General features: G+C 43.1%; 1 protein-coding gene across 2 annotated transcripts in view; it reads right to left on the bottom strand.

Moving 5' to 3' along the window:
- The window catches only part of ADAMTS17 (ADAM metallopeptidase with thrombospondin type 1 motif 17), a 156,674-nt gene that overhangs the window by 121,731 nt on the left and 16,518 nt on the right, over nucleotides 1-18,425 (bottom strand). For both annotated transcript variants that reach the window (XM_086849571.1, XM_086849570.1), the window contains exons 4-6: nucleotides 14,050-14,222; nucleotides 5,408-5,491; nucleotides 4,916-5,073 (exon numbers count right to left, since the gene is read on the bottom strand). In XM_086849571.1, the coding sequence (XP_086705697.1) occupies nucleotides 4,916-5,073; nucleotides 5,408-5,491; nucleotides 14,050-14,222 (415 nt within the window). The remainder of the gene's footprint in view (nucleotides 1-4,915; nucleotides 5,074-5,407; nucleotides 5,492-14,049; nucleotides 14,223-18,425) is intronic.

Raw genomic sequence — 18,425 nt, 5'->3', positions numbered from 1 at the left:
TGGGGTTTACAGGAAAAGGGATTTAAGGCCCAAGACTGTGGCTGATGAATCCAGACCCTCCACACCAAACTCCTTTGAAAACCACAAATCAAGCTGTCAAGGGCTTGGAAGGAGAACACAAACAGCCATTACCAGCTCTTGTTCAGCAGACATTGAAAACCAACCATGCTTCAATGCAGAAAAACCATAAGAACCATCAAAGTGTTAAAAAATCAGACAGGAACCAAACAAAAATCGGAAGCTACGACCACACACCGGCCCCAGCTTTCATTTTTCACTGCAGCCTGTGTCTCGACACCTTGGCATTCCAGCCTTCCCAAGGAAGACTGATGACAGTCTCCTGACGGAGCTGGCACCAGCGCGCCTGCTCGATTTCCCAGAGCCAGCTTGACAGAGGTTTATTTAAGGACTTATTATGTTATATAAACTGCTAAATCAAACAGATGCTTTTCTTGTGACAACAGATAGCTGAACTATTAGTGGATGGCAGGAGGCCACAGCTAGAAAAGCCTCTCTCTCTCTCTCCAGAGCCTGTCCAGCCCTGCAAATAATGCACAGAATTTCTGCTCCTCACTCTGTCCCACACCAAAAGGTGTCTGGCATTTTTTGGCAGCCCCACAGAGGAATGACCACCATGCTATTAAATAAGGGGTCTGTAAATGATCCAGCACAACTTGCAGATTCTTCTACAGAGGTAGAACAACCCTTGTGCTGTGATGTGATGAGAGTGCTGTGATGCTGTTTGATCAGGGAAGGGCTTGAAGTGTATCAGCAGCAGAACTGAGCATCGCTGGCAATTCAAGTATAAAACCTGCTCAGCCCATCCTCAAAACTGTCATAAACACAAGACCAAGAGACTCCATCTTCTATTCAAATATATGTACAAAAAGGCCAGGATTTAAGCCATCTGGATCATTGCAATTATTTTATCCCAAAACTCTGTGGCCAAACAGAAAAGCACATCCAGACTTTTAGTCACAAACCAGCTCAGTGGGTCTCGGTCTTCTTCCAAAGGCAAGGAGACACCTCATCATAAATCCCATTGCTGAAACTCCAGGAGTCCTTCCCTGGCAGTCAGAGGGAAAACACAACATGGAAAGGTGTTCACAATGATCTGTCTCACCTGTGGCTCAGTCACACCAGTGATTTAAATGACCCCATCCTGGCACCTGAAACTAATCTGCTTTCAAAAAGATTTCAATCACAGGTGTCTCTCTGGCACATTTTTGAGCTCAACTGCAGGGGTAGTTTTGAAGTGAGAACTTGATATGACTGATACTATAATGATAGTCAACAATGCAGAAAAGATACTTTAATATTTATTGCATGTGCAAAGGTCTCTTATCAGAGAAGCATAGTTCTGTTAGCAGAATTTTTTAAAGAGCTGTGTTGAAATAAAACTTTTACTCCAGGAGCTGCAGTTCAAATCCAACATCTGACCTTCTTTCATGAGATCTTGGGTAATATATTGAAATATATTGAAACCACAGCTCTAGCTGTGAACCAGTTTTACTCTTCACTTTTAGCCACTGACTGAATCAAGCAGGACACGAGTTCTCATCCTGTGACCTGTGAAATTCCCAGTCATTATCACGTGTGGTACCCAGCAGAGGTTTCCATTAGCAGAGTACAACAATTCTCAAAAAAATGACAAGAAGTCAGTTGTTTTGTTCAATAAAAATAGCCAGAAGAGCTCAGAACTCCTCCTACAGTCACTCTTCCATCTGGCTCCCACCAGCTGGAAAAAAATACCTAACTGTGCTAAGCTAAACTCTGCAATTCAGGTCCTTCCTGTGAGAAAGAAGGACAGTAGTTGAACTGTGCAACAGGAATAAGAAGCATTCTGTTAAGTGGCCATTCCCAGCACCCTTCAAATGTCATCTTTCGACCAGTCTAACCCTGCAGGGTCATAAAGCTAAAGGACAGAGGAAGCTGGTACAGTCCAAAACCTGCCAAAATAAACTTTCCACATCCATAGCTACATTCAGCAACACTATGTGCCCAGTTTCCTCAGTGCACAGTGAATTCCTCCATTTGCCCATTTAATGGGAAGGCAAAGAGCTGGAGAAATGTGGAAGCAAGGATGAGGCTGCAAATGGAACAACCACACCACTGTGTCAGGAAAAAACAAGTCTTTGCTTACAGACAGGTCTGAATCCTGTTCCCGTGCTGGGATGTTCTTTGCTATCATATCTGCTATCACATCACCTATAGTCTAATAGGTGACCCAAAGACCTCCAGCCAGGAGCTGGGATAACATCAGTGTGCCTGAAGATTTCCCAGGGAATGCAAAAGACAGAGGGATCAAGAGAGGGAATGTGTTTCAAATGAGACATGCTTCTAAAATCACTAAGATACAGATTCTGCAGACAGAAGTTATTCTGGTCAGCTGCCTGTTAAAATATGAAGTACACTATCCAAAGATGCCAGAGAACTGAATTTTTGGAAGTTCAAAACCAGAATGGGAATGAGAAAAGTCTGATGATTATAGAGACCACAACACTATATTCAGACCTTCAGGGCTGTGACAGATTACTCCCACTGTCTCACTTATTTACTAAGCTGGACAATGCATCTTGTTCCACAGACACAGTGTGTCTCTCACCTGGAACTCAGGTGGATACCATTAAAATCCCACAAGAGGGATATTTGCCACCTAAATAATCTACTTTTGCATACAAATGAGGGTATGGGAAACATCACTTAGAGGTGAAATTTCAAAAGGCAAGCATGCCTTGGTGTTTCAAATGAACCCAGTCAGATTGGAACCAGAGGGATTTCTTCTGAGCTTGACCCCAAAGAATCTGTTTCTAGTCCTTAAAGCAGCTGCAGCTGCTGAAAATTCAGCTTCTGCTTTTTCTGGCGCAACTGCTTGTGCTGGACATGCTCTTGCTCCCACATCCTCTACCACTGGTCCATCTGTACAGTCTGGGGAGGGTCCAGGGACACACACACATAAAAACAGACACACACACACATTTCCAAAGGCAGGAGGAGAAAAATCAATTTCCCCGAAACAGGAATGGGGCTGAAGGCCCAGAAGTCTTCCAAAGAATGCAGCATCCTCCATGCAGCAGGAGCAGAATGGGTTAAGGATGACAGGACACAGCAAGAAGGAAGAAAATACTCCAAGTACACACTGCTGGCCTCTCCAGCAGCAAAAATGCTGCTCCTGTCCACAGCTATGTGCTCCTTGGCCTAAGCCGTCTCACCGAAGCTCAGTCTGGTTTCTAACCCAACCAAACCTGTACTTTCCCAGATATTCCCGCTGCAAAACCCTACAAATCCATTGAACAATTCCTCCCACAAATTCTTTCTACAGTCCTTCCTCAGAAGCCTGTGTCCCACACATTTAGCCTGATATTATGCATTCAGTTTTGAGAGCTGCAGAGATGAAATGCTCTACTCATTCGCCCTGCCCCATGCTCAGAGCCCATCAGCAGAGATTCTCTCTGCCTCACTTGTCATGCAGGACAACTGGATACCCAGATGAGTTTAACAAAAATGTTAGTTATTTATTTAGGCCCTGATCCAGTGGAGCACATGCTGAACTATAACCAGGATGTGCAGCCTGTTGACTTCAAAGGAACTATTCCCCCTGTCTAAACTGTTAAGTAGCTGCACAAGTGCCTGGTGGACTGCAGTGAATACAGAGAAGGGAGCAGGGTTTGGGGGAGCTGCACACACATCTGTGGAGGAGATTTCTCAGGAACTTTGTTGGCTTCATGCCCTACTGACCAGCTCTTTCACTGAACACTCACCAGAATCCCATGGATAGTTTGCAGTGGGGCTGTTAACACAAATCTAACACAAGAGATTATTACAATCAGGATGGCAGTTTATGCACAAACATGTATTTCTACTTATATTGTTGGCAGAGAAAATAAGTGACAGAGGTGAGTAATATTGAACTGCAATACAGACATCTCAAATTGGGGAAGAAGGGGATAGGAAGCAGTGTTTTTCTAGCACAATGAGCATCCACATTACACCATAATTTTGAGCTCACTGTAAACATTCAGAGATCACTTCTGTAAAAATTAATACTTGTTTTGCATCTTAAAGGATGCAAAAGACTTACAACACCATGAATTTGCTACTCAAATTTGTACTGTGGGGAACATGTGACTTGCATTGCATTGTGAGTTTGAGCTCAGGTAGTTGGAGGAAAAAAGACTGTTGTCACTACAACATCCTTTTCCTATTTTCCTAGCTTTATCTGATGTGTTTTATACACCAGTAAGTTCAGAACTCCAGGGTGCAAAGAATTTTGATCAACTATTTCTACAAAGATCATTTTACGTCTGAAATAAATGCAGGAGTTTTCAAATAACAAACCAATCAGGAATGACACCCCTCCTCTATCTCAGTTGTGATAGAGAAGAGTTGTTAAAGTGGTTATTTCCTTGGGCAAAGAGGGAGAAAATTAATATAGTTTATGGTATTTCTCTCCCTCTTTCTTTAGGAGATAACTCCCTCCCCATCTCCCACTGCTGACACTGTCTGCTCCTCTCAGATTGCTCAGCTGATTCATCTCTAATTGCACACAGAGCACCTGAGCTCAGCTGTGTCCTCAGTTCCACACCTTTCTCCTAGGAAGGAGGGCTCCAAAACTTCCCCTATTTTTTCCACTCCTACCAGCTGGTGTGAGAAAAAAGCTGCCCCTGTGCTACAGCCACACCTGATCCTGACTGTGACACAGAGCAGTGACCACAAATGTGACATTTTGCCTCAAAAGGAGAGATGCTTAACTTTGTTAAGAATGCACAAAAACAAGACAGATCACTTGCATCTGAGGCATCTGAGCAGCAAAGGTATCATCTTTTTCTTAGATTTCTAATTGACCAGATAACCTCATCACTGACCATGGGCATTACTGGTTGAAGCAAATTGATAAACCCAGACCTTCCCATACCTGGTCACAAAAACAGCAGCATCCACAGGAGGGGTGTCATCCCTGGCACCAGGAACCTGGTTGTTACCAAGGTATTTTGCCCCACCATATTCTTCATTTTGCCACTGACAGAAGCTCTCCAGAGACCTCTCTCCATGATGCCCAATAGACAACTTTGCCTTTAGGGGAAAAAAAAATAAAAAAAAAATATATATATATATAAAGGAGAAATATCAGTCCCAGTCACATCAGAGCTCTCTGTAACAGTTAACTCCAGGTTGGTTTGCAGTTACAAGCAGACAGCTTTACCAGGAAGGATAAATAAAAGGATTCTGGTTCCTTTCACTCCCACAGCCCCTGTACTTCCCACCTTTAACACTGCCTGGTGAAGTGGAACTGGCAATTCCTCACAGTTTGTGATCTTGAGGCCAGAGATGGCCCACATCCCCCTCCCACCCTGTGAGACACCACAAAGCAATTCCAGGAGCAGGGGAGAAAGGGATTGCAACTCACAGGGCGATTGTGAAGCAGAACTAGTTTGGTCACTCGAATGTTGACTTTAATTCCCAGGCTTTGATGCTGGAACATGTTGTACACCTGTCAAAAAGCAAAGAAAGCATCCAAAACTTGTTAGTAGAAATATCAAGACCTAGTAATAGGTGAAGAAACTAATTGTGACTAAAGTTAGAAATTTTGCCTTTTAAAAATTGACACAAAAACTCCCCAAAACGGATTGTGCTATGACACTCAATAAAATAAAGAATTTTTAAGGAGGAACTTAAAAAAAAACTTCCTTACTGTAGAAAGGAGAAAAATATTCCAAAGGAACTCTAAAGATAAAGTCTCAGGAACATGGACATACATTATGAAGCATCCAGCTAACATGGATCTTCAGCATTTAAATATCAGAGATATCTGAATGCAAGATGAAATAATGGTGTGTTTTAGACTTCAGGAAATAGAATGGAAAAGCAATTTCCCTCTGTTATTTTCATATCTTATATAAGAGAATAGTAATAAGGCAGCACATAATGACACAAGCCTCAGGAAATACAAAAATAGCACCGGAAACTACCTTACTACTTTCTCCAGATTTTGCATTCCAGCTCAGATACTTTACCTCATTTTATAGGTTAGAATATAAGATCTTAATTGATCCCAGAATTTTATTCCACTCGTTTCTCTGTGTACAAATGTTTTAACTAGACAGTATCAAAAAAAGGTGAGGGAAGGGTTTATTTTAAAAAGGTGTAAATTGACACATAAAAGGCCTTGGGTGAATGTTGTATCACCTACTTAGTAAAAAAAAAACCAAAATCAAGACCAGTGAAGAGAGACTCCTGACAAGTGGGAGGCAGGTTTGGCCCCAGGTAAGCAATATTCCTTCCTCACAGCTCGTTTGGCTACAAGCATCACCCAGGCTCAGTAACTTCCTACAGCAAACCCGAGACACGAGCACATCTTGCACATTATGTTTTCAACGCTTGGTATTTTTCCTATTTGTGCAAATACTCAGGAATGTGCTCAGTGGAAGAGTGCTCTGAAGCTCTCCAGTGTTTGGGGTTGGATTTAAGCACACACGTAAATGTTTCCTACAATTCAGGTACAGATTGCAAGACAGAGCTACTCAGTGTTTGACCCAGTGACCTTCAGCTGAGCACAATGAGCCATTTATCTTCCCTGGGGCTGGTGTACAAGTGCACACAAGGGCTGGCACTATTTGCTTAGCGTGGGGAAGTGTTGGTAGAGCAGTTCAGGCCTCTCACTACAGACCTGAGGGGGATAAACTTGACATTTGCAGAGAAAGGCTCTGACAGATGATCCCTGTGTAAGTGGAGACCTGGACGTTCAGGTGGGAGGGTCAGTGGGGCACCAGGTTGAGAGGGTGAACCCATGGATGGATGGATGTCTTCGGTTTCCCAGCTCACCACTAGCTCTGGCCATCCCATGAAGTTCCCACTCATGAAATGAGAATAAATCCAGCAAACAGGTCCTTATCACTGAGCCTGGTGGGTGCTGGTGCTTGGCTTCCCATCAGAGCAGTGCAGCTGCCTCCAGCATGGACATATCCAAACACCACTGACTTCCAAAGGCTGTTTTCCCTGGCAAAACTTGCCCACTAAGCACCAGCTGCTGGAGTTCAGGATGTCATCTTGAAAGCTGCCAGCCCTTCCTCCTTTCTCTTGTATTCTCTGTCCTAAGGATAACTCTGACTACACTTTTATTCCCATCAACCAGTGATCTCAGAAGAGCTCAATCAGCAGCAATTGGATACTAAACCAAAAAAAAAAAAAAGTCACTGGGAGCACAAGAGGCTCCACTTTGCTTGTTTATTCAAGCTTTGTTTGCTTATTTTCTTAAATGAAGCCCAAAGGAGCCCCAGACTGATGGCAGTTTGTATTGCCTAGAAGAAGCATTAGCCTTTCCCTCTGAGAAGGAGATCATTTAACAGTTACAGCCAACACTTGACTGGGAGAAAATTTAATTTGTCAATTAAAATAATTTGTATGCAGAGAAAAAAAAGATAAATTAAAACACTTCCCCCACTTCATCCTTACTCCTGCATTCATGACTCCTTCCCCCTCCATGCAGTTGGATGGGGAATGGGAACTGTCCTCAGCCTGGAACAGGTCTCTCTGGGCTCCCTCCTCACACTTTTTCCCTGTTTCAGTATGGATCCTCTCCATGGGCTGCAGTTCCCATCAGAAGAGCCTGCTCCAGCACAGCTCCTCTGTTCAGGTCACAGTGTTGGGAACAGCCTCCTGCCCTGGTTTCCCCACAGGCTGGATGGCAACCTCTGCTCCAGCACCTGGAGCTTCTTCCTCATCCCCCTGCTCTGACCTGGGTGCTCACATGGATTTTTTCCCCACTTTTTTCCAGTATTCAGCTTTTCCTCCCTCTTTTGAAGACGTTTTCACAGAGGCACCCCGAGCTCTCCTGACAGGCTCTGCTGTGCCCTGTGGTGAAGGCTGGGACCATCTGTGTCTGGCACGGGGCAGTTCTGGGTCTCAGCCCCACCACCAGCTCACCCACACACTGTCCTTACAGAGGGAAACTTCTCTCAGATCATGGGCTTTAAGGCTAGAAGGAATCCAATGGAGAAGGCAAACAGACTTTTAAATGACTTGATAAAAAAAAGATGAGCCTGATACAGCTCAGGCTGTTCCCAGCTGGAGTTAAACCAGGTAGGCTGTGTCCAAAGGAAGCATCACAGAATCCAGCTGAATTTAAAATAAAATAATTCAAATACAGGTCTTTCCTGCTAAGAATGGAATTCCATCATGGCAGCAACAAATTTGTGCCTTTCTCACCCAGCCAACAAGAAAACCAAACCCCAGAGACTCGGCGTGTCCAAGCTGCTCAACACCACATCCAAATGTCCACCAGCAGCACATGCCAAGTGAGGTGGTTGGGATAACTGGTACCAGGGGATGAGGAATGGGATTTCCCACTGCAGATGTTCTCAAGATTTCCTGCTGCATGGACAGAGAGACTGACTCACAGACACCTCCCTGCCCACTCCCAACACCATGGGCCACCCTTCCTCAAGCCTGCAATTGCATCACACCCTTCAGGCTGCTGTGAATACTTCCAACAGGGGAAAAGTGAAAATATTTGGGTGGTTTAGAACCTTTTAATAAAATAAGGCAGCTGGGAACAGAAGTGTCAGCTGCATGAAACTCTGCCATGGAACCAAATGCAAAGGGTACTTGTTTAGGACATCACCAGAAGTGGCAGAAAGCAGCTTGGATGGAAAAGAAATGGAGGTTCTGGATCACTGGGAGGAACTGAAGGGAAGGGAAAAGTGGTCAGTGTGACTGAAGTGTTGTGGGTGCCCTGCTGCAGGTGAACATCTCTGTTTGAAGTATTTGAAGTATTGACTTCTCTGTGAGGAGGCATCAAAAGACTGAGCTCTAAAAACAGGAGACATGGTAAAGAACTCTACAAAACAGCAAGAAAAAATGGAAAGGGAAGTGCAGTAGAACAAGAATAAAGCCTGTCTCTGGCATCTCCTCCTTCATCTGCATTTATCTGACAGATCTTTACTGTACAAAATACCCTAAAGAAAACAGGAAAGCTTGAAAGCTGGACCATCCTTCTCTGTTTGCATTCCTTCTGCCTCTCTTTCTCCTCACAGCTCTGACATGGAAGGGGCAGAACAAATGCAGTTTTGGCATAAGCTGAGCAGGCCTGCCCCAGCACGCACAAAGCAAACACAGACATAAGGAATTGGGCTGAGAGAGGAACTACACGACATAATTCTAATTTTTTTTTTTTAAATTCTCAAGAGCTTCCTCTGCAGGTGGATGGTGGGAGGGAGACGTGTGTGTTTCAGATGTTTTGGAGTTCAGAACAGCAACCCTGAGGATAAATTGACTTTTTTTTTCCCCCCTTTTTTTCTTCCCTAAGCACTGCATTCAAGCAGAAGCCTTCCCATTGCCTTGGCTGCTGGATGAGGTTTGGACAGCAGAAGCCTTAGTCAGGTTACTGAGGTTGTCTTTCTCTTGTTTTGAAAAGTGCTATAGGATTTCTAACACCCACCTAAAGCCAAGCTTTCAAATTACTCCTTTAAACATTATGAAAAAGAACATATTCATAGCTCTTTATAAGATACAGTTGACATAACTTCTTCTCCTGGGGCCGCTGGAGCAAAAAGAGAAATCTGTAGACAGTGATGAAACACTCAGATCCTTTTCCCTTATGTTCCCTTATATCCCTGTTCCCATCATGAAAATTGCAGACCAGGGTAAGGAAGCTGATTATCAGTGGCAGCTCTGGAGCCTTTATGTGCCAGCCCCCAAGAGCACAGACATATATATCCATCAGTGCAAGCATGATAAAAATGATTTTATCTGCTTTTTTAACATTAAAAAAACCCTCACAGGGGAAATCCAAAATGAAAAACAATCTGTGGAGCATAAAATCAGGCTTCAGAGAGTAAAACAGTATCATTCCTAAAGAATAACATAAGAATTTTCCCTCTTAATGACATCCAAAAGATCACTAACTTCAAGTTCCTGCTTGCTGCTGCAAAGAGCTTCCACAGTAATCGCATGGCTTAGCAACAGCTGCAGGAGAACTGACACACACTGCAGAAACTCTCCTTCCATGCTGCACTCTCAGAGAAAAAGGCAAGCTCTAAACCAAGCCACAGTTGTAATTTATTGCAAAACCCAAAAAAGTACACTGGGGGGACAAAAAAAAACCAAACAAACCCAAACCAACCCAACAATTTTTTTTAGGTTTTCAAACCCATAGAAAGCAGCTGTTAAATGACTGTGTTGTGGTCTTGGAAATTCAGAAACTCAGACGTCTCTGTCTAAATGCTCAGAGGGTCAGTCTGGGTGGGACATGGTTTGCAAAGTCAGCTCTGCACTCTGCAAGGAGCCAACATCCACAACTCACTGTTCAGGGCCTGGCTGGAAACAGTCACTCCTCATCCTCAGTAACACAACAGCCATGGACAGGACTTTCCAAAGGGTCTCATCCTCATTTATCACCATTTGAAGCAGTTTCCTCCAGAACCATTTGAATCAATTCTCTCTGGAAAGCTGAAAAACTAAACCATGAGAACCAGACACAGCAGGGACCAGTGCAGCTCCTAGAATCTCCTCTTTCCTTTACTGGTCACTTTCAGATTAAAAGCAACCACAAGAGCAAACAAAAGCATAAAACTCCTGCAAGAACCAAACATCCATCCTAACAGCTCCACGTGGAAGAAATGCACGGAGAAATTAGTTGCCAGCTACAGACTAACAGAATGGGTGAGAAAGTAGATATGTTTTAAAGCTCAGTTTACCACAAAGGCACTTGGGTTTGGAGTTCAGAGGAAGTTCTAAACACTGGTGACTACAGAAGGAGGACATGAACAGGAGATGCTCTCAGGCCAAAGGTGAGACAAGAACTGGAATGCAAACACTGCAACAAAGCTCAATAACAAGGGAGTTGAACTTAGAAAAAGAGATCAGCACCTATATTTAATTAGGTGGTTTTGCATTTCCACAGCTCCACTGGTATTTCTCCCTGTCCAAGTTCTTCCATTCCTCATGCCCACAGACTCACTGCCTTGCTAAGGCTGCAGCTGTGCATGGTGGCATTTGACAACAACTTTATCACCTGTTTGGAAAATCCTGCTGAATCAAACACCTTGCCAGAAAGCAAGAAAAGATTTCTTTTTAGCAGTGGTGACTTAAAAAAAGCCAACTCAAACCCCTGGAGCAGTGCTTGTTCCTACTCATACATTACAGAGCACCTTAGAGGGAAATTCTTCCATGATCTTGGAAAAATCTGTCTTATAATTTCAAGTATTAGTTTAGTAAATGGAAGAGTCTGCACCTCTACAGTGACATTCACAAAAAGCAAGTACTTCTAACATGAATCTATTCTCTTTTCAGGGGGATGGGACTACAGAACAACATTAAAAACACTACATTTGCTACATGAAAGTGCTACCTGTTATTTCTGGGTTCCAAAATGGGTTTGCTGTGTTTTTTAGCTGTTATTCTAGTAGAGGGTGGTGGGTTTTTTTCTCTAAGACTCTCATTTACCAAGGGAGCAATAAACTTGTATTTTGTAATGCTAACTTTTTTCCCCTTCAGAAATTCTTGTAACATAAATAGATATTAAATACTTTAAGGCAGATCACTTTATTTAAAATGTCTATAAATATAAAATTCATTAATAAGACCTCTTAATGCTTGTTTTGTGGTTTGACAGTAAACGTAATGGCTTACAGAGAGGAGTTAAGTTAATATACCCCTGACCAGTAATGTTCTATTTGCTTAAATGCAAGCATCCAAGCCAAAATTAACATTCTGGTTTCTTTTAGAGGCAGCCTGCCATCCTGCAGTATAGCTGAATAAGCACTGCCTAATATCATGGGGCAAATCCTCTCCCCCAGCTAACAGTCACTCAAGGCTGACAGCGAGGAAAGAAACAAAGATCCCAAGCAGTCAAGAGTTTGGCTAAGGCCTCCACAAACTACATGATTATCTCTGAAATACGTTTTTCTGAACTATCCTTCAGCTTCTTTTCCTGGGATGAAGGTCAGCTTTCATTGCACAAATGTAACATTGAAATTCCCTTTGATTTCCCTGAATTTCACCTGGTTTTATTGCTACAAAATAAAGGATTTATGCAATGATGCCATCTATGTGTTTGCCTATTATTATTCCTCACTATTTTTTGGTCTTGCCAGTCACTCTCAAGCAGCTTCCTTCAGAGGCCTGAAAAATGTTCCTAAGAGCGTGGGAATGTAGGTGGCCAAGGGAGAGACTCTCCCACTGCTGCTCTGAAGGCTGAAAAGCTGAAACATGAATTCAAATCCTATCAGACATCAGAAAAAACTCACACGAGTGAGCCCCCAGGAGCAATGACTTAACAGTGGGAAGTATTTCAGCTGGACCTTGCACCTGAGGAGATGTCACATGAATGTGTTCCTCATCCAAGAGTCCTCTTCCATGTGCTCTCTCCAGTGTCTAATAAAGGGGTGAGCTCACACTACAGCATCAGAACCAAGCTTAAAAGCCCATCAGCCTAATCCATTGGAAACTAACCTTCAATATTTTCTTAATAAATGGGTTTAGAGAACCCAGCCCATCTATGAGCATCTTCCCACACGAATTTATTCACACCTGGCAAGCTGATGCTGCTGAGATGTTTTGCAGTTCCTTATCCTGGACAGACAACAGGATTCAAAGATCCACAGCCATCTTTTGTTTAAGACTTGGTCCATCGGTGTGTTCATCCCTAACAAGTTTCACTGGCTAAAAAAGCTGCACAATACAGAGATCCCCAATGCCCACAATGAAATAATTGACTTGTTGGCATGAGGATCATCAGAAGTAACTGCAGAGCCATGGTGGAGCCCCACCAAATGACAAATGTCAGAGCACACTGGGAGGCAAAATAAAAGGCAGAGGAAGGGACACAGAAAAGCAGCTCATTAATAGAAAAGACTAATCAAACTCCCTACTCCATCAACCTCCAGGAGGGCTCCCTCACACCAGTGCTTGATGAAGGAACACAAGACCTCTTAAAAAGCTGTTTTTTCATAGCTGGTCTATGCTGAGCATCCATCTCTTCACTGGGAAGCATGACCAGGCAATTACTGTTCAGAACTGCTATTTTTTTCCCAAGCCAATTTGCTGCTCATAAACACCGACAGAGGCACAGTGAGGAGAATGAGCTGTTCCTGGACATTACAATAGCATGGGCAAAGGACTATGAGCTTCCTCCAAGACCTTCTTCGGCAAATGCCTCTGCAAGGACCCCTGTAGCCTCTGAGCAGAGTTCTCCATGTCTCTATCCAATTTAGCCATTACCTCCTTACTGGCACTGCCAACAACTGAGTGAGCATTCCCTGTGGGAGGCTTTGTGTTCCCTTATCAGCTGAGACAGAAGGCACCACTACAGGGACACAAATTAACATCCACACTTCCCATGAGCCTGCGATTTTCAAAGGTTCCACTCACTCCCAAAAGATATCCTTAGGATTTCTAGAATGATTTTTAAGCCCAACTCCATCAACTACTCATAGGTATGATCAGCACCACTTCGGGCAGCCCTAGAGGTCCTGGGGTGAAAAAAGTGGGATCAGCCAGAAATTTGATGGTAAGTTTGCCACATTTTCTACATCAAGGGAAGTAGCCATTTTCATTGTGTAAAAATCAGAGATAAAAAACATTTTGGACTTAAAGCCAGTTCTTCTGCTAGAAATCAATATGACTGCTAGCTTTAACTGCCTATAACAATGACCCATATCTCTTGTAAAACAGGTGTTCCATTCAAACATTGGAATCTTTAGAAACCCAAGAAACATGTCAGACAAGACCATCTGTCCACTGTGGATTACCCTCCTCCAAGGTAAACCACAGCAGCACCAAAAGCCTGGTCGAAAACACCACTCCTGAGCAACTGTTTCCTAAGTGAAAACTTGAATTTTCAGTTTTTAAAAATGGGTTTTTATTGTGGCAAATACCAGGAATAACACACATGGAGAAGAGGCACATAACACAAGAAAACCAAAACCTTTTCTTGTATCCAAAGGTCAAAACAGTTCTTGGTTTCTTTCTGCTGTCAAGTCAGCTTTACCCTATCCTGGATATGTCCTGCTTACTCTTGTTTCCTCTTTTGAGAGTAAAGTGCCTACTTACCATATTCATAACTGTGAGGATGAACCTCTGGGCAGCCTCTGCTCCGTGGTACTGCACCATGTCAGCATCTGCCACCACCAGTGTCTCCACCGTGTACTCGCTGGTGAGGCGAATCGCGTTCCTCCTCTCCCGCCAGTCACTCGTGGACTTCACTTTTTTCTGTCTCTTCTTTTCTGGAAAGTCAAAATACCTTTTAAGGCTGGCAGATCATAATAAAACACTCCCAGCCTTTTCAACGAACATTGTCATGCGTATTTGGATTGTAACAACCTTTAAAGTGTTCTTGGCTGGTTAAAGAAGCCACCAAGAGGTTCCATTGCAGGCACATCTGTGCCTCTGGGTGCAGAGAGCAGCAGATGATGTGAAAAGAGGGAAGTGGATTGGAAAAAAAGTTCAAGAAAAAGTAAAAAATTTAGTAATTCAAATCAAAATGTTTCAGATAAGTTAAACCTCCCTTCCTCCCAACTAAAGGACTGATGTATTAATATTGTCTTCTTCTAAGCTGAAAGGTGATGTGCAAAGCATCTGAGGCATGACCAAAGGAGAAATTAAGTTCAGATATTAATTCAAACCTGCTCACTTCACTGCAGCCACAAAATTGTGTTCATGCTTTCAATTGTAAAAATAAAGAAGCTAATGAAATAATTAAAACAAATTTATTCTTGCAATAAGAAGCAAACTTCTAAGATTCACTGAAATTATCTCTGCCTACTGTTCAGCCTGTGATATACTATAGATAAGATACTGACACTGCTATTACTATTTTTTCCAGTGGAAAAGGGAACAGAACACACAAGTTCTGAAACAGCACAAACACAACATTCAGTGCAAAACTGACATGGGACAGTTCCTAATGGATGATCAGACAAATCCCTCTTATGTCACACAACATGTGCTGCTCATTCCCTAGAGCAGAGAATCACTTTTTAATTTTCTCTAGATTTAACCTGAGACCCTCTCTGAGCAAAGCAGCAGCCAGAGCTGAGCTGGTGTTCACTGATCCTGATTTTCCACAGCCTGTTTACCAGCTCCCTGACATAATTCAGTCTGAATTTCACTTCTTTCCCAGATCATCAGTTTTCCCTGACTGACCCTCCTGCACTCAGGGTGACAAACTCCATCAGCTGCAAGCCCCTCAAAGCCCACCTGAAATGGACTCCCTGCCTTCACCCATTCATGCATTTTCTGCCTTGTCAATAAGCACATTTCCACACGTCCATCCCATCTCCTCATTCCCAGTCTTCTTGTAGTCATCCAGTACAACTCTGCACGTGCTTTTCTGCCCAAGGCATCAACTGTCAACACTTGGTACATATTTTAAACTGAGAAAACAACCATGAAATTTGATTTGATTTTTTTTTTTTAGAGAGTTTGGAAATATCCCCCTGGGTTGAGAGAGACAGACAGAAGTCTATGGACAAGAAAAAAAAAATGAAAATGTGAGGTGATCATAAATAATGGAAGCTACATGCCAGCAGCAAAGATGAAAACAACCAAGTTTCCAGGGCTGTTTTCACATGAGCTGCAGGATAGCTACAGAAAAGCTGTACAATCATAGAAAAGCTGCTACAGAGCAGAGGATCTCTATCATAAAAATAAAATTAAAAAAATTGACTATACAAGAAAGAAGGAGAGTTGTTTGCACCTTTGATTTGCCAACTGTGAGATGGAGATGACTTCAAACTCCCGTGGAGCAGCTCACATATTTGTGTTTTATTTTATTCCTCATTCCATTCATTTCCCATCCCTCCCTCTGCACAGCAGCACATCTTTAGCTGCAGGTCCTCAACATTATCGTTTAAATACCAAGAAGAAATCAAAGATAAAAGAAAATAATATGAATTATTTTAATAAAAACATTGACATTTTACTGCTATCAATCAGAACCTTCCTGAAAACAGCAGCATTTCCCCATCAGATTCTTATTTTGGCAATCCCCTAACAAATGTTTCTAGGTGGTATAAATCTCTTACCTGTAGAGAAGTTGCTGTTATGGGGGAGCTAAGCCTAGATTCAACTAAGTCTCAGCTTGGCATTGAATGAGCTGTGTAAAAAAGTTTAAGTGGAAGGAAAAAATTAGAGGTCTCTGGATTTTCACTTTAAAAATCTCTTTTTTGGTGGAAAAGAAGACATTTGTATCAGAGGAGGAACGCACACTGCTAGCAGTCGGGGGAGAAGAGGTCATGCCATGGTCATTTGCCAGTGTGGTCCCTCCTCCAGAGGCAGATGAAGGAATTGGCACCTCTTTGCAGCTGAACAAAACTCTGCAAGGTGTGACTTTTGGAGAGCAGCAGCCTAAAGGAACTCCTGGCAAAGGGCTGGGCAGTCTTGGTTCACACACAGCCTCTGGCCCCCTTTCCTCCTGTGGACTGGCTGCTTTCCACCGAGGGGCTGGGATTAGAGGATGTGTGTGGAAAAGCAGCACCCCACAGGCTGCATGGAAATGCAGCCAGAGTGATCTGACAGGGGAATCCAGATTCTTGCTCTTACCCTCACCTTCACACTGTCCAAGTGTAAATTTACCTGCACTTAAAACAGGCAACAGGACTCAAGGGAGCTCACAAAGAGCTCAGGTGGTCACTGTTGAACCCTCCAGAACAGGCACCACAACACCAGCTACTTAAAAAAGGAGAGGTTTTTCAAATTTGTAGTTCCTCCATAGGGTGAATTATTTTATCCTTCCTGTCCACTTTCAGTCTCTCTTTGCATCCTCCTGCCTACCACAAATGCAAATAATTTTCCAGAATAATCAAGCACATGAAGAAAACAAGGCATTTGCATGGATGAAGCATAAAAAAGAGAAAGGAAATGCACATGTCCTGTATCACAGATGTTTGATGAAGAGGACAATCCAAAACCAGCAGGAAAAATCCTCATTCAGTGCACTTGCAGCTCATACCTGAAAGTGAGCCAGCTTTATGGAGGTATGCAAAAACAAAAATACCCCATCTCTAGAGCCTCACTTCAGAAACAAGCCAGCACAGAGAAGTCTCATTCTTGCCCTGCAAGATTTATGGACCATAGGCACAGAATCCCTCCATGAGTACACGAAATCCTGAACTAAAATAAACATCAGCCATTAAAACAAGGATTAAATGCTTGGTGGATTCTTTATTTGAACAAACTGATGTTACAAATTTTGTGGTGCAGATGTTTAAGTGTTAGTGTGAAGGCATAAGAGGCCATAAACCATGGGCAGGAGCTATCAGAAGAGTTTACACTGCAGGGAGCACACAGCACATGATTTTAGGAGTCAGGTGTTCCCTGCTTAAGAGGTCAGAGAATTTTGTATGAAATATGAGCTGAAACAGTCAATCTACAACACAGCATGTACATGCTGCAGGTGACTGGGCACAGGGGATATTACTCTTTGGCCAGTCACTCTGACAGTATGTTACACAGTCTATTGGGCCAAAAAATCCACAGAACCCAGGACTGTGAGGCAAAGGGAGAAGGGTGAGACATCCCCAGATCCTCAGCAAAAAACTGCTGTGACACTGCACAAGTTCATTAGATGACTTTCATTTACCCTTCCCTGGCTCATCACCTTCAAAGCCACATGATCATACCACATCCTGCAGTCTTTGAAGTCTCCCTCAGAATGGGAAGAACCAGAGTCCCCACTGTGATCAGAAGCACAACAAGGCTCCTCTGAGGCCTCTGTAGAAAACTCCTGATGTTCAGTGCTTTTTATGGCAACTCAACAGATGTGCAATTCCAGAGCAACCGCCCCAAATGACCTTTTCCTATTACACACCAAAAGCACTGTCTAGCACTGTCTGGCTTTTGGCAGATTCTTGCTGTAAGTGCAGAGTCCTTTCCTGTTCCTCCTACCTCCCTTCCAACTGTATTTCCCAGACTCATCTAAAAGCAACCTCTTCTCCTACAGCCTTCCACTGTGTTTTCCTGCCTAATCTTTCCCTTTGTAATTTTAGCTACCTCATTCTTGTTAAACCCACTGACAGTTTCTGGATGCTGTTCAACAAAAGCCACAAATAAAAGTTACACTGCTGAATCCTTTCTGCAAGGTCAGGTTTCTCCTTACAAGTTCTTTTCTATTGCTGCCTTAAAAACCCTCTCCAGCTCTTCCTCAGGAGCCCTTTGCTCCCTTCCCTCCTCCCACGATCCCTTTAACATCTCCTCATAACCTTGATGGAGGGCAAGCTCTGTTTTACAATGTTCTGTTACTTCAGCAGCACAAAAAGTAAGAGAGGGTATCCAAGTGGGGCAATGACAAACAGCTAAAATTAATTCTCCCTAAGCCCCAGGAGTTTTCAGAGAACCTCTGGCTGGTACTCACATTAGACAGGTTTTATTAGCTTTACCTAAAAGTAAAAATCATCACCTCTCCAAAGCAAAACAGAAAAAAAAAGGGA

This window comes from Cyanistes caeruleus, chromosome 13, assembly GCF_971803275.1.
Source record: "Cyanistes caeruleus chromosome 13, bCyaCae1.hap1.1, whole genome shotgun sequence".
In the NCBI taxonomy this organism is placed as follows: Eukaryota; Metazoa; Chordata; class Aves; order Passeriformes; family Paridae; genus Cyanistes; species Cyanistes caeruleus.
This window is presented reverse-complemented; position numbering and strand designations above follow the sequence as displayed.